Source organism: Trichosurus vulpecula, chromosome 7, assembly GCF_011100635.1.
Source record: "Trichosurus vulpecula isolate mTriVul1 chromosome 7, mTriVul1.pri, whole genome shotgun sequence".
Lineage (NCBI taxonomy): Eukaryota > Metazoa > Chordata > Mammalia > Diprotodontia > Phalangeridae > Trichosurus > Trichosurus vulpecula.
In genome coordinates, this window is record NC_050579.1 from 197001719 (window position 1) to 197016820 (window position 15102).

Here is a 15102-nt window from a genome sequence, read left to right on the forward strand (position 1 = left end):
TCCTTTGCTAATATAGTTTTTAATACTTGTAGACACTTAAGTTTAGTTGTGTCACAGTTTTTTCTAATCTTAGGCCCAAAGTCACTGATGTATCTACATTTTGATAACAAAAAAGGTGGAAATTTATACTTCATTCCATTCACTTCTGCAGTCCTTTGCTTGATGTAAGACTATCTGTTCTCCATTCAGGTACTTACAGGCTTGTGTAGAGATGGAGTTAGCTTTTGAAAGTGAAGGATACTCATATACCCAATGGTAAAATGTGCATTTGACAAAACTTCATTTTCTTTCTTCTGATTTCTGGTCTTAGTAGGATCCCACTCTATTCTCAGTCACGGTAAGTACTTACTTGCTCCTTGGAAGCACTGATGTCTTCTTTGCTATGCTTACCACTTTTCCACTTCAACTGTAGCATTTAAAGTATTTTTAGGGAATCATTCCTTAATATCTAGTTCCATTCTTTTTCTGAGGTTGATATATTTGCTGTATTCTTACATCATTTTCTTTTACTTTTGAGATTCAAGCTCTCTGAATCTGCTGGGAATCTTTGAGGATGATAGAACTAGAGATCTACTGAGTGTATAGTTATTCAGTGTTAAGGACCCTACAGTCCCTGAGGAGCTCAAGTCCCAAAACCTGTAGCCAGCTTGTTACCATGGCCCTTGGGAAATGAGGGGCACTTGAGGACTCTATGATACCTTTTATAACTCTCCATTTGCAATAACAATGGGGGTGTTATTTAACACTCTGGCACATGTATTGTCTGTCTGGTCCTAGCACCCACCATAGTGTCTAATATATACTAAGCATTTATTGAGATGTAAAAAGAAGTTATGAAGATATTCATAGTTCCGAGAGAGAGACAAACAGAGAGAGACAGAGAGACAGAGACAGAGGCAGAGAGAATGAGAGACAGACAGAGAAGCAGAGAGAGAGAAAGAGAAAAGGGGGGGGAGAGCAAGCACCTTATGAGATATGTTAATAAAGTCTCCCCACAATTTGAAAGCATTAATTCTGTGGTGTTTAGCTCAGCTTTCCTTCTAGTCAAACTTACATAGCCATACCTAACACTTACTTGACTATGTGGACTTTTGTTGGCAAGGTAATAGCTTTGCTTTTTAGTACTTCATCTCAATTTGCCATTGCTTACCTTCCAAGGACCAGGTGTCTTTTAATTTCATGGCTTCAGTCACTGTGTATAGTAATCTATGAGCCCAAGAATATAAAATCTGACAACGCTGTCATTTCTTCTCCCTCTATTTGACAAGAAGTGAGGGAACCAGTGGACAGTATCTTAATTTTTTTGATGTTGGCTTCAAGCCAGCTTTTGCGATCTCTTTTACCCTCACAAGGAGGCTTCTTAATTCTCCACTTCCTGCCATCAGAGAATTCTTCATTGCTTTTCTCTTCATGTTTAGGTCTTTTGTACCATACTCTGTGCACAGTTGCTTTTAGTGCCTTCATTAATTTCCACTTAAATGCTCTTTACCATTCTTGTTCTGATGTTTCTAGGATATCCTCCCATTAGTATAGCTCATAATGAGTAGAGTTTATAATCCTCTCTTACAACTCTCCATCATTTTTTTTTTGCTCTCTTGCTCCTTTTAGTAGGACTATAGTAAAAGTCTCATTGATAGCATTGTTCCGGTCATGGGGTTCATGACAGATTCAGTGATACACATGAGTTTATATTTCCTTCTTGAATCATGTCCTCTAATTCTTCTTGCTTGTCACCTAAATTTGGAATTTGTATATGGACTTTTTTAGCCCATGAATTTTATTTCTGGTCCTTTTTTGGAACCTTTTTCGGAGCCTTCTGAAAGGATTCTCAACTGCCATCCTTTTTTCATTTTAGCCATACTTTATGTCATTTATCTTGGTGGATAGGAATAGTGAATATGAACTATCATCTTTTTTTTTTACTTTAAAGATTTTAATGAGCATATATGGTCTTATGAAGTTCTATTCCTAGACAAGAGCCATTACTTTGTATTATGCCAACATCCAGAAATCCAAACCCAATTTTCTTTTATCATCTTCTTAGATAGCTTTTTATTACCCAAATTCATTTTTTTCTTTTCTTCATGGAGAAAATACCACCTATTCTCTAAGTGTTTCATGACAACACTTTCTAGATTCCTTCTGACAATATTACCTGTGTCCATGAGGGTTGTAAAGAATTGGGAGTTATTCTCATTTTGACAAGTGTTGGCAATTTTCTGGTGTGTCTTCATGCGCCTGTCCCAAGAAAAAACAAAATCCTCTGATGTTGGTAAGAAGTTTGGCTACTTATGTATCCCTGAACAGAACCATAATTGCCTCCACTTTTTCTACCTCCTCTGACTCTTACTGAGTTTCCTAACAACCTTGAGTAAATGCCATGTTAGTCAATCTAATAGGTGTGAGGTGGTATCTCAGAGTAGTTTTAATTTGCATTTTTCTAATCAGTAGAGATTTAGAACATTTTTTCTTGTGACTATTGCTAGCTTAGATTTCTTCTGAAAATGGCTTATTCATATTGTTTGAATATTTATCAACTGGTGATTCTCTCTCTTTTTTACATATTTGGCCCAATTTCCCTATATATTTGAGAAATGAGGCCTTTATCAGAGAAACTTGGTGCAAATATTTTCCCTAATTTTCTGTTTTCCTTCTAATTTTGACTGCATTAGTTTTGTTCATGCAAAAACCACTTTTAATTTCACATCATCAAAAATGATCTGTTCTATTTCTAATAATCCTTTCTATTTTCTTGGTCATAAACTCTTCTTTTAGTGATAAATCTAACTGGTACATTTTCCCATATTCCCCTAATTTATTTGTGATGTCACCCTTTGTGTCTAAATCGTTTATGCATTTTGACCTTATCTTGGTATGTAGTGTGAGATATTGGTCAATCCCTAGTTTCTGCCAAACTACTTTTCAGTTTTCCCAGCAATTTTGAGTTGCCTTCTTACCCAGAAAGCTTGGATCTTTGGGTTTACTAAACACTAGACTACTGTGGTCATTTACTTCTGTGTATTGTGTACCTAATCTGTTCCACTGATCCACCACTCTATTTCTCAGCCAGTATTAGATTATTTGATGATTACCATTTTTGTAATATAGTTTGAAACCTGAAACTGTTAGGTTGCCCTCCCACATTTTTTTCGTTGATTCCCTTGTTATTTTCACCTTTTGTTCTTCCAGATGAGTTTTGTTGCTATTTTTCTACCTCTATAAAATAAATCTCTGGTAGATTGTTTCATATGGCACTGAATAAGTAAATTACCTTAGGTAGAGTTACTATTTTTATTAAATTGTCTTTGCTTTCTGTTGAGCATTTAATATTTCTCCATTTGTTTAGATCTGCCTTTATTAGCTTTGAAAAGTGTTTTGTAATTGAGTTCTATGAACTAATCCCTGGGTGTGTCTTACCGGTAGACTTCCAAATACTTTATATTGTCTGCAGTTATTTTAAATGGTATTTCTCTTTCTATCTCTTGCCACAGGGCTTTGTCGATAATACATAGAAATGCTGACGATTTCTGTGAATTTATTTTATATCTTGTAACATTGCTTTAGTCATTAGTTGTTTCAACTTTTTTTTTTAGTTTATTCTCTAGGATTTCTTAGTATGTCATCATACAATATGCAAAGAGTAATAGTTCTGTTTCCTCATTGCCCATTTTTATTCCTTCAATTTATTTTTCTTTTCTTATTGCTCTAGCTAACATTTCTAGTTCAATCTTGAATAATGCTGGTGATAATACATATCTCCACTTTTTATTGGGAAGGCTTCAAGTTTGTACCCATTAAAGGTAATACTTGGTTTTGGTTTGAGATAGATACTAATGATTTTAAGAAAAGTTCCATCAATTCCTATTCTTTCCAGTGTTTTTAATAGGAATGAGTGTTGTATTTTATCAAAAGATTTTTCTTTACCTATTGAGATAATAATATGATTTTATAGCTTTTCTTATTGATATGTTCAATTATGCTGAGAGTTTTAAAAATATTTAAAAATATTAAAGCAGCCCTGCATTCCTGGTATAAATCCCACGTAGTCATGGTATATTGTCTTTTTTTTGAACATCTGCTTTTAAAACTTTGAGTTCAAAATTCTCTTCCCTCTTCCCTCCCCACCCACCCTGCCTAAGAAGGCAAGCAATTCAATATAGGTCACACGTGTATCAATATGCAAAACCCTTACACAATACTCATGTTGTGAAAGACTAACTATATTTTGCTCCCTCCTGTCCTGTCTCCCTGTATTAATTCTCCCTTGACCCTGTCCCTTTTCAAAAGTGTTTGCTTTTGATCACCTTGTCACCCTATCTGCCCTCCCTTCTATCATCCCCCCCCTTTTAATCCCCTTCCTCCTTCTTTCCTGTGGGGTAAGATATCCAATTGAGTGTGTATGTTATTCCCTCCTCAAGTCAAATCTGATGAAAGCAAGATTCACTTATTCCCCCTCGCCTGCCTCCTCTTCCCTTCCAACAGAACTGCTTTTTTGCCACTTTTTTTGTGAGATAATTTACCCCATTCTATCTCTCCCTTTCTCCCTCTCTCAATATATTTCTCTCTCATCCCTTAATTTGATTTTATTTTTTTAGATATCATCCCTTTATATTCAACTCACCCTGTGCCCTTTGTCTGTCTGTCTGTCTGTCTGTCTGTCTATCTATCTATCTATCTATCTATCTATCTATCTATCTATTCTCTTCAGCTACCCTAATACTGAGGTCTCATGAATTACACACATCATCTTTCCATGTAGGAATATAAACAAAACAGTTCAACTTTAGTAACCCATTATGATCTCTCTTTCTTGTTTACCTTTGCATGCTTCTCTTGATTCTTGTGTTTGAAAGTCAAATTTTCTATTCAGCTCTGGTCTTTTCACTGAGAAAGCTTGAAAGTCCTCTATTTTGCCTTTAAGCATTATAGTCACTTTTTCTGGGTAGGTGATTCTTGGTTTTAATGCTAGCTCCATTGACCTCCGGAATATCATATTCCAGTCCCTTCTATCCCTTAATGTAGAAGCTGCTAGATCTTGTTATTCTGATTGTGTTTCCACAATACTCAAATTGTTTCTTTCTGGCTGCTTGCAGTATTTTCTCCTTGATCTGGGAGCTCTGGAATTTGGCAATTATATTCCTAGGTGTTTTCTTTTTGGGATCTTTTTCAGGAGGTGATCAGTGGATTCTTTCAATTTCTATTTTACCCTCTGACTCTAGAATATCAGGGCAATTTTCTTTGACAATTTCTTGAAAGATGATATCTAGGCTCTTTTTTTGATCATGGTTTTCAGGTAGTCCAATAATTTTTAAATTGTCTCTCCTGGATCTATTTTCCAGGTCAGTGCTTTTTCCAATGAGATACTTCACATTGTCTTCCATTTTTTTTCATTCCTTTGGTTCTGTTTTATAATATCTTGATTTTTCATAAAGTCACTAGCTTCCACTTGCTCCAATCTAATTTTTAAGGTAGTATTTTCTTCAGTGGTCTTTTAGACCTCCTTTTCCATTTGGCTAATTCTGCCTTTCAAGGCATTCTTCTCATTGGCTTTTTGGAGCTCTTTTGCCATTTGAGTTAGTCTATTTTTTAAGGTGTTATTTTCTTCAGTATTTTTTGGGTCTCCTTTAGCAAGTCATTGACTTGTTTTTCATGGTTTTCTAACATCACTCTCATTTCTCTTCCCAATTTTTCCTCTACTTCTCTTACTTGCTTTTCCAAATCCTTTTTGAGTTCTTCCATGGCCTGAAATCAGTTCATATTTTTCTTGGAGGCTTTTGATGTAGCCTTTTGACTTTATTGCCTTCTTATGGCTGTACTTTTTGGTCCTGTCACAAAAAAAGATTCCAACATCTGAGTCTGAATCTGAGTCTGTTTTTGCTGCCTGTTCATGTTCCCAGCCAACTACTTGACCCTTGAACTTTTAGTCAGGTATAACTTTGTCCCAAGCTTGAGGGGCTGCACTGCTGTTTTCAGAGCTACTTCTGCACAGCAAGCTCTGCTACACCAGTGCTCCTTCTCCCCCCAGACCTGCCAACCAGTATTGTGACCCAGATCCAGGCAGGGCAAAGCAGGCTTTGTACACCTGCTCTAATCTCCCACTTAATTACTGCCACCTGGTGGGCCTGGGAGCAGCTACAACTGTAGCTCTGGAAGCAGTCTCAGAGTTGCACCACCTCTGCCTCCCCCTGGGCTGGTGGCCAGCCGTGAACTCCTTTCACCCTGTCCCCACAGTTTTTCCCAGTAACCTTCTCTGTAGTCTTTGGTGTTTGTGGGTTCAAAAGTCTGTTAACTGCTACAGCTCAAGGATTCAGGGCCCTACAGCCTGTTCCCCCTGGCTCATGGTCTGGTTGGTCCTGGTGTGGCCCACGCTGGGCTCTTCTCTGCTTCCAGCTCCATGTGATAGACCATTCCCATTCCAGGCTGTCCTGGGCTGGAGCCCTGCTTCACTCTGCTATTTCGTGGGTTCTGCAGCTCTAGAATTTGTTCAGAGCCATTTTTTATAGGTGTTTGGAAGGACCTGGGGGAGAGCTTTAGGCACATCCCTGCTTTCCAGCCGCCATTTTGGCTCCACTCCCCATGGTATATTATCTTTATGATATATTACTATAATCTATTTGCTAGTATTTTATTTAGGAGAAGGAGAAGTGATTCAGGGATTTTGCAGCAAATTCAGGGACGGTGACTGAAAGAAGGTAGCTGTTTAAAAAGGACAGGTTCTTTGGACAGAAGCATATGGAGGTATGGAGATGCCCCTCTAGAGAGATGCAGATAAAAATGATATGCTACCAAACAGAACCACCAGGTACATCAGTAAGAACAATGTGGTCTGTAAGACCTGTAGTTCCCAGGTGTTGGGCATGAGGAAGAATCCTGTCATCATAGTGAGGTTGGCCATACTTAGAGCATTCTCTTTACTATCTTCAAAGATAAAACACGCAACTGCCAAATGATGAGAGGAACACTCAGTATGATGGGTGTTAGAACTTATTTTAAGCTCATTGAGTCACCTTGGGCAAAGAACAATCCTTTTGTCTACCTCAACTTTCTTACTTGTTAATGAGTGGATTGGACCTAAGACCAGAGACTATGGGATTGGACCATGAGATCCACAATTTTTTAAAACATGTTGATAAATTTATTTTATGTTTTATAATCTTAATTCGTCCCTGACTTCAGCAAAGAGTGGCTATGTGGTGCAGTGGATTGAATTCCAGGCCTGAAGTCAGTAAGAATCATCATCCTGAGTTCAAATCTGGCCTCAGACACATTAGCTGTGTGACCCTGGGCAAGTCACTTATCCCTGTTTGCCTCAGTTCCTTCCTCTTTAAAAGGAACTGGAGAAGGAAATGGCAAGACACTTCAGAATTTTAGCCAAGAAAGCCCTAAATAGGGTTACAATGAGATAGATGTGACATACATGACTAAACAAGAACTAAAATAAATACAGCATCCTACTGGTATTAGTCTATTTACACATATATTTTATTTTCAAAATATTGTTTTGGTTAAGATGTTGTCCTTTGTTAAATGTTACTAATCATGAAATTGTGATTATGTTCTGTAAGCATTTGAATTTCACAATACTAAACTATAAGCTCAGTCATCTCCTTCCCATCATTAACAACTCCATTCAAAGGCTAGAAATTAATTTAATTAATTTCCTAGCTACAGTTTTGAACAGGATAATTGTTGAATTAGCTACATATTCTCCTCACATGGGTAGCCTTTGCTTTAGCTACAAAATTTAGGTGTGATACTTAAACATGGCTTCCTATCTAGTTTTATAAACTACTGAGCATATTGGAGCATATTGTCAAGTTCATATCATTTCTCTTATTTCTGATTAATAAAACAGAAAGCCATTGGAAAGATATATAAGTGTGCCTGTTATGTCCTAATACATGAATTGTCTGAAATTGATTAGTGCATTTTAGACTTCTGAGTATGTTATTTAAAATCCTATATCCATATTTGCTCTTCACTGTGATTGGTTTTGATGCTAAGAGTATTTTAAATTTCGATTATTCTGGGCAATTGGAATTCCATGTCTTAATCTTTCCTATCAACCTAGTTGATTTTTATGGTCAGTTTTTTTTGTTGTTTTGTCGTGTCTTTTCACCCTATTTCTTGATTTTGTGTGTGTGTGTGTGTGTGTGTGTGTGTGTGTGTTGGGGAAGAGCACTGTCTTAAACTTAAGGCTTTTTGCGCTGGTGTTTTCAGAGCTAGTTCTGGTCCTCTGGAAGTTGTCAATGCTTCCAAAATGTGGTTCAGGGAGAGGTGTAGTCACTACTTTCCTGGTCTGTGCTCTGTTCCTTATCCAGGAAGGGCCTCAGATACCTTCTGAACATCGTTTATAAAAGCCATAGCAGCCTGAATTTGAAATATAGACAGCATTCATTTCATTCGGCATCAATACAATGTACAGTCAGTGTAAGTCATTGCAAAATTGCAGCGTTGTCCACACTGCTGTATTTCATACAAGTATTTCCGTATTTCTTTGATGTCTCTAGTTTTTTTATTGCTAGTGGCTTACAACTCTAGTAATAGAGTGTTACATATTATGTTATATATACATTATATATTATACTTTATATGTTATATTATATAATCACATTTTTATAATAATTATATTATATACATATGTAATAATCTTTGTATTACCTATTACTTGAATACATAGTTTTAAAATTTTTTTTTCCTGGGGCAGCTAGGTGGCACAGTGAATAGAACACTGGCCCTGGAGTTAGGAGGAACTGAGTTCAAATCTGGCCTCAGACACTTGACATATGTACTAGGTGTGTGACCTTGGGCAAGTCACTTAACCCCAATTGCCCTGACCCACCCCCGCCAAAATTTTTCTATGTTCCTCATAGTGCTAATGATTAATTTTGTACACAGAGGTTTTTTCTTCCTGTCACTAACCAGAGTGAGAACAATTTTGTTACTTTTCTTCTACAGTTTTAAGTTTCCTTTTAAAATTTTCGGGCCAATTCAGAGATCCTGGAGATATGAATCAGTATGCCTGTTTTCCTAGGCCTCCTTAAGTTTGACTTTTATCTCTTAACATGTTTTGAAATTTGAAAGGTATGCGGTAGCAGAAAAGAGTTGGCTGACTTTTCATTTCTCTGGATATTAGACATTTCAAATATATCTTTTCGAATGTTGATAGTTGGTATTTATTTTTAAGGTAATTTTTAATAACCTTTGATGCTTTATCAGTTGTTCCCTCATCATAATATTTGTCAGTTTTCTCTATATTTTGGATTTCAGGCTTTTATCAGAGATATTTAACACAAGGATTTTTTTCCATTTCATAGTTTTCTTCATATTGTTATTGCCTTATTTGTGTAGGAGGATTTTGTTCTTAACCCTTGTTTTTCTTGTATGATGTTCAGATCATCTATGATATCTTATTTGTATTTTGATTTAGATGTTTTTAATGTGTAGGTTAATTTGAGTAGTGTTGTCATCATTTACCATATTAACACATCCCACTTAATGGATCATGAGCATTGAATAATAGAATTTATATAACACTTCAAAATTTGCAAAGTTCTTTATAAATATTAATTTATGTGATCATCACACTAACTCTGTAATGTAGATCGTATAGAGAAGAAAACTCAAACAAATAGGGATTAAGTGATTTTCCCAAAGACACACAGCTGGCAAGGATCTGAGACAGGATTCCCAATGAGGTGTTCTGACTCCACGTCAAGTACCCCACTAACCTCTATAATTATTTAGGTCTGAATTTGTTTTTCTTAATCTTTTTCCCCCATGAAGTTTGTTTATACATGTCCCACATGTATCTTGGTAAATTAATTCATAGACATTTGATCTATTTTTTGGTTATGTTAAATGACATTTCTCTTTCTGTCCATTACTCATTCTTATTTTGAAAAATAATTTTAGAAAGGTGACCAAATTGAAAGGATCCTCTTGAGGAGTATAAGAGAAGGTAAGGTTTTGTTGGTAACTTTGCTTCTACTTATGGAGGGTGTTCTTATTTCCGTTGGTGCAAATTTGGAGGGCAGTTGATATATTGTGTTATTTTGTCTTGGGCTATCGTACTTCAATTCAATTGAACAAACATTTATTAAGAGTTTTCTGTTTTTCTTCCCTAAGACCTCCCCTGCCCTAGAGATGGTCATCATTAAACACACATAAGTGTGTATATAAGCAAACACACACACACATTTTTATATATATATATATATATATATATATGCAAAATTATTCTATATATACTTATATTTACACTTCTTTGTCTGGATGCAGATAGCACTTTTCTTCATATGTCCTTTGTAGTTAATTTGGGGATTTATAATAGTCAAAAGAACATTGCTTAGAGTGTATATATTTTGAAAATAATTTATTAACAATCTTGAAGAGATAGCATTTCCTGACGAATTACTTTGACATGGACAAACAAGGAAAGAGTTTAAGTCAATAAGCACATAAAGGCCTCAACTGAGTTCCTTTTCTTACTTTTTAAGTCATGCAATCATACAATCGTGAAAAATACCCTAGCATTAATCCCTATAAGGGGTGTTTTCTAGCTATTAGCTTCTTTAGAGAAGTCTTGATGTCCTTGTTCCTCAGGCTATAGATGACAGGGTTCAGGGTTGGGGGTACCACTGTATAGAATATAGATAACAACAGATCTAGAACTGAGTAAGATTCCTGGTGTGGCTTAAGATAAGCACTGACAACTGTTGTGATAAAAACTATGAGAACAATGAGATGGGGCAGGCAAGTGGAGAAGGCTTTTGACCTACCCTCTGTGGTTGGAATCTTCAGCACAGTTGAGAATATGGGGCCATAAGAGACAGCTATGGAAATAAAGCAGAGAATCCCTAAAGCAACCCCAATAGCCAAAGTCACATCTACTCCAATATGTATATCAGAGCAGGAGAGCCTAAGTAATGAAGGGACATCACAGAAGAACTGAGAGATCTCTTTGGAGCCACAGAAGGGCAAAGTGAATGTACTACCTGAATATAAAGCCCCCAACAAACCTCCACTGAGCCAGGAAACAGTTGCCATCTTCACACAAGTCCTTCTGGTCATGATGACTTCATAGTGAAGGGGCTGACAGATGGCCACATAGCGGTCATAGGACATCACTGTGAGGAGAAAAAGCTCAGATGCTGCAAAGAAAATTACTAAAAAGAGCTGTAATACACACCCTATGAAAGAAATGGAACGGCTACCACACAAGGAATTTGTGATAGATTTAGGGAGTGTGGTAGAAATAAAGCAAAGATCTAAAAAGGACAGGTTCTTCAGGAAGAAGTACATGGGGGAGTGGAGATGCTCTTCAAGAGAGATGAGGGTTAAAATGAGCAGGTTGACCATCAGAGCCACCAGGTAGATAAGTAAGAAGAGCATGGCATGTAGGACCTGCAGCTCCCAGGTGTTGGAAAAGCCCATCAGGAGGAATCCTGTCACCATGGTGAGGTTGGCCATGCTCAGGGAGTTCTCTTGTTTGTCTGAATAGAAAAAAGAAGTGGTTATCAACTGATGAGAACACTCAGTCTGCTGGGTGTCAAGAGAGTTTGGTTTACATCTACTTTGTCACTTTGTAAAAATCACAGTGCTTTGGTTTGGTCATTTGCTAAATGAAGAGATGAAATTATATCAGAGCCTGAACCTTAAATCCAGGAACTTTTGAAAAACATGTTTTGATAACTATATTTCATCACAGGTGATTTCTTTTGAAATCTCTGTATTTTAATTTATACATTTAAATATGCTATTCTGAAGAGGTTGTGGTGGGCTTCACCAGAAGCAGCTCAGGACACAAGACGGTTTAAGAATTCCTGAACTAAATGATTTTTAAGGTCTCTTCTACATTCCAAAGGGTCTGTGTTTCTAGAAACAGTATCCACAGCTTGAAAAAGATGATAATAATAGCATTGTATCTCAAGGGTTATACAGCACTTTTATCACAAGAACTTTGTGACCTAGTTGAGTCAAGAAATACTGTACAATTTTGAACATAAGATATGACATCTCAGTGAAGTTAGTGGTCATAGAAGAATTGACAGAACCTGATTGCTAACCCTGGGCTTTTGATTCCTAAGCTCGTTTGAAAGCTACTCCAGGTTCCTGTAGTGCAACGAACCTGAGATTTCTCTTCATGAACAAATGGCCTCCTGCCAATTTTTCAAGAATGTTAGTGATATTTGATACTTTAATAATTTAAATGTCTTCTGCTCAAGATGGTAACCCAATGAAATCAGTGTCATATTACCTTAGGATAATAAAATTGTCCTGCAAAGGAAGTCAGTACCATGGACTTGGCACCAACATGAGTCATCTTAATTTTATATTCTCCCTTACTAAAGACTAAGCCACCAGTAACTGAGAACAGCCATCTTGAAATGCAAATCCATTGTCCACTGGAGAACTAATTCTTAAATCATCTTTATTGTGGTGAGTCTGTTCTACTCTCTTTGTATGATGAGGGCGGAATGGAGAATGACTGCCCCTCTGGAGTCTGATTTATCTTGCTTGAGTTAAAGTACCCATCTATCTCCAGGCAGGTAGGTAAAGCAGTGGATAGAGTGCCAGACCTGTAGTTAGGAAGACCCAAGTCTAAATCCAGGCTCAGACACTTACTAGCTCTGGGACTCTGGATAAATCACTTAACTTCTACTTGCTTCTGTTTCCTCATTTGTAAAACAAGAATACTAATAACACCTACCTCCCAGGGTTGTTGTGAGGATCAAATCAAATAATAATTATAAATCTCTAAGAGAGTAAATGGTACATGGTAAATGTTATTTAAATGTTAGCTTTTATTATTATCTGTTCTTATAAACTCATAAGTTAAAATACAAAGGCATGCCTGAAGGACCCTCTATTCTCTTTAAAAATAGAAACAGTCCTGGGCTTTGTACATAAGACAAAGGAATTATTGATAAACATGTTTCCCTAATACTTTTTAAAAAAATTTTTATCATCTGCTCTATACAAAGGTCTGTTGTAGACCTGTATAGATCACATATGTAATGTAGAACTGAGTCAGATTTCTGGGGTGGCTTTAGATAAGTAATGACACCTGTTGTGATAAACACCATGAGAATGATGAGGGGGGCAGGCAAGTGGAAAAGTATTTTGACCTACCCTCTGTGGCTGGAATCTTCAGTACAGTTGAGATAATGTGGCTGTAAGAGATTGTGACATAAATAGAATAGAAGATCCCTAAATGAAACCCAAAAGCCAGAGTGACATTGATTGCAAAGTGTGTCTCAGAGCAGGAGATCCTGAGTAAGGCAGGGACATCACAGAAGAATTTGTGCATCTCTTTGGAGCCACAAAAGGGCAAAGTGAATGTACTAGCTGATGGGGCCCCAAACAAACCTCCATTAAGCCAGGAAACAGCTGCCATCTTCACACAAGCACCTCTGGTCATAAGTTCACAGTGCAGGGACTGACAGATGGCCACATGGTGGTCATAGGGCATCAGTGTGAGGATGAAAAAGTCTAATGCTGCAAATAACATCATTGAAAAGAGCTGTGACACAACTCCCCCAAAAGAGAAGGGGAAGCTTTGACTTAGAGTTTGTCATTGATTTGATGACCATGATAGAAATGATGCAGGTCTAAAAAGGACAAGTTTTTCTGTAAGAAGTACATAGAGCTATGGAGTTTCCCTTCAAGAGAGATGAGGGTGAAAATGAGTGTTACCCATCAGAGGCACCAGGTAGATCAATAAGAAGAGGATGGCATGTAAGACCTGTAGCTCCCAGATGTTGGAAGAACCCATGAGGAGGAATCTTGTCACCGCAGTGAGAGTGGCCATGTTCTAGGGATAGAGGATTTTCTCTACTGTCTGCATGGAGAAAAGAAACAGATGCCAAATGACAAGAATGACATGTCAGGTGGCTTTGGTTCAGGCTCGCCTTCTGACCCTGGGCAAATGACAGTCCTTCTGTCTTAATTTTCCTATATTTAAAATGAAGTGATGGAACTAGTTCAGATGATTTTGACCTGAAGTTAATGGACCTAAATATTTTGATAAATATATTTCCCTGTATTTTGTTTCCATTTTAATGATACATATTTTTAATACCTTTTAAACAAATGAGTCTCAGAAATTTGTCCATAGGCTTCACCTGATTTCCTCAGGGGCTCATGAAGCAAAAAAGGGCTAAGAACCCTGAAGTAGATGATTTTTAAGACTTTTCTACATCTCAGATCATCTTGGAACCTTGGCTTTAAAAAGTTGATAACAATAGCTGTATCTCTCTCAGTGGATGATTTTCATTATCATGAAGTACTTTCATTATAAGCCCTCTTTTTGGGCAGACAATTCTAGTAGTAGTATTACTAGTTTATATACAAGACACTGGAGCTTAGAAAAGTTAAATGACTTTTCAGCGGTTATCCATGGAGTGTCACAAACAAGATGTTAACCCAGGTTTCCTCCTTCCAAGGCTGTATTTAAAGCTCCTCTAGGTTACTTAGCTGAGGCATACTAAGGTCTGTATGAACATGTTGCTCATAAAAAATTATGGTCTTCCCATCCTTTAAGACCGAGAGTGATATAGATTATATAGTAATTTTAAATTATGTCCACTGCCCTGTAGTGGTTCACTATCCAAGACATTTTGACACTATAATTAGCCCAATAGACTAGAAATGTCATGCAGATGAATGCAGTGTTGTAAGTTAGACTTCCTCATGGCCTTTTCAGTTTGAAACTCTCTGTTGTTTACCACTAATCTAGTCCAGCCTTGTTGAAATGCAAATTGATCCTCAAATGGAAAAATAATTCCCAAAGCATTCTCTTACGGGTTGAATCTCCTCTGGTTTGAAGAATATGGCATGTGGAAAAACTGCTCCTTCTACCTCCAAATACCAGATTTTGATTCACCTTGCTCCCATTACAACACCTCTGGAGCTCAAACATACATATCCTCATATACGCATGAGTTATTTCACAACCTATACCTCTTGCATGTGTTCTTTTTGTCTATAAGGTAATACATTAATAGACATCTCTATTTGGGCATGAGGTAAAGGAATTAGAAAGGATGGATCCACCATCACATTTCACAAGGCATTTGTCAAGGGTTTGCTGTGTACCAG

At 37.0% G+C, this 15102-nt stretch overlaps 1 protein-coding gene across 1 annotated transcript; it reads right to left on the reverse strand.

Annotated features, from left to right (window-relative positions):
- Window positions 1-10542: 10542 nt before the first annotated feature.
- LOC118857765 (olfactory receptor 14A2-like) lies at window positions 10543-11472 on the reverse strand. Its single transcript, XM_036768290.1, has one exon. The coding sequence runs from the start codon at window positions 11470-11472 to the stop codon at window positions 10543-10545; it is 930 nt and encodes a 309-aa protein (XP_036624185.1).
- Window positions 11473-15102: the final 3630 nt, after the last annotated feature.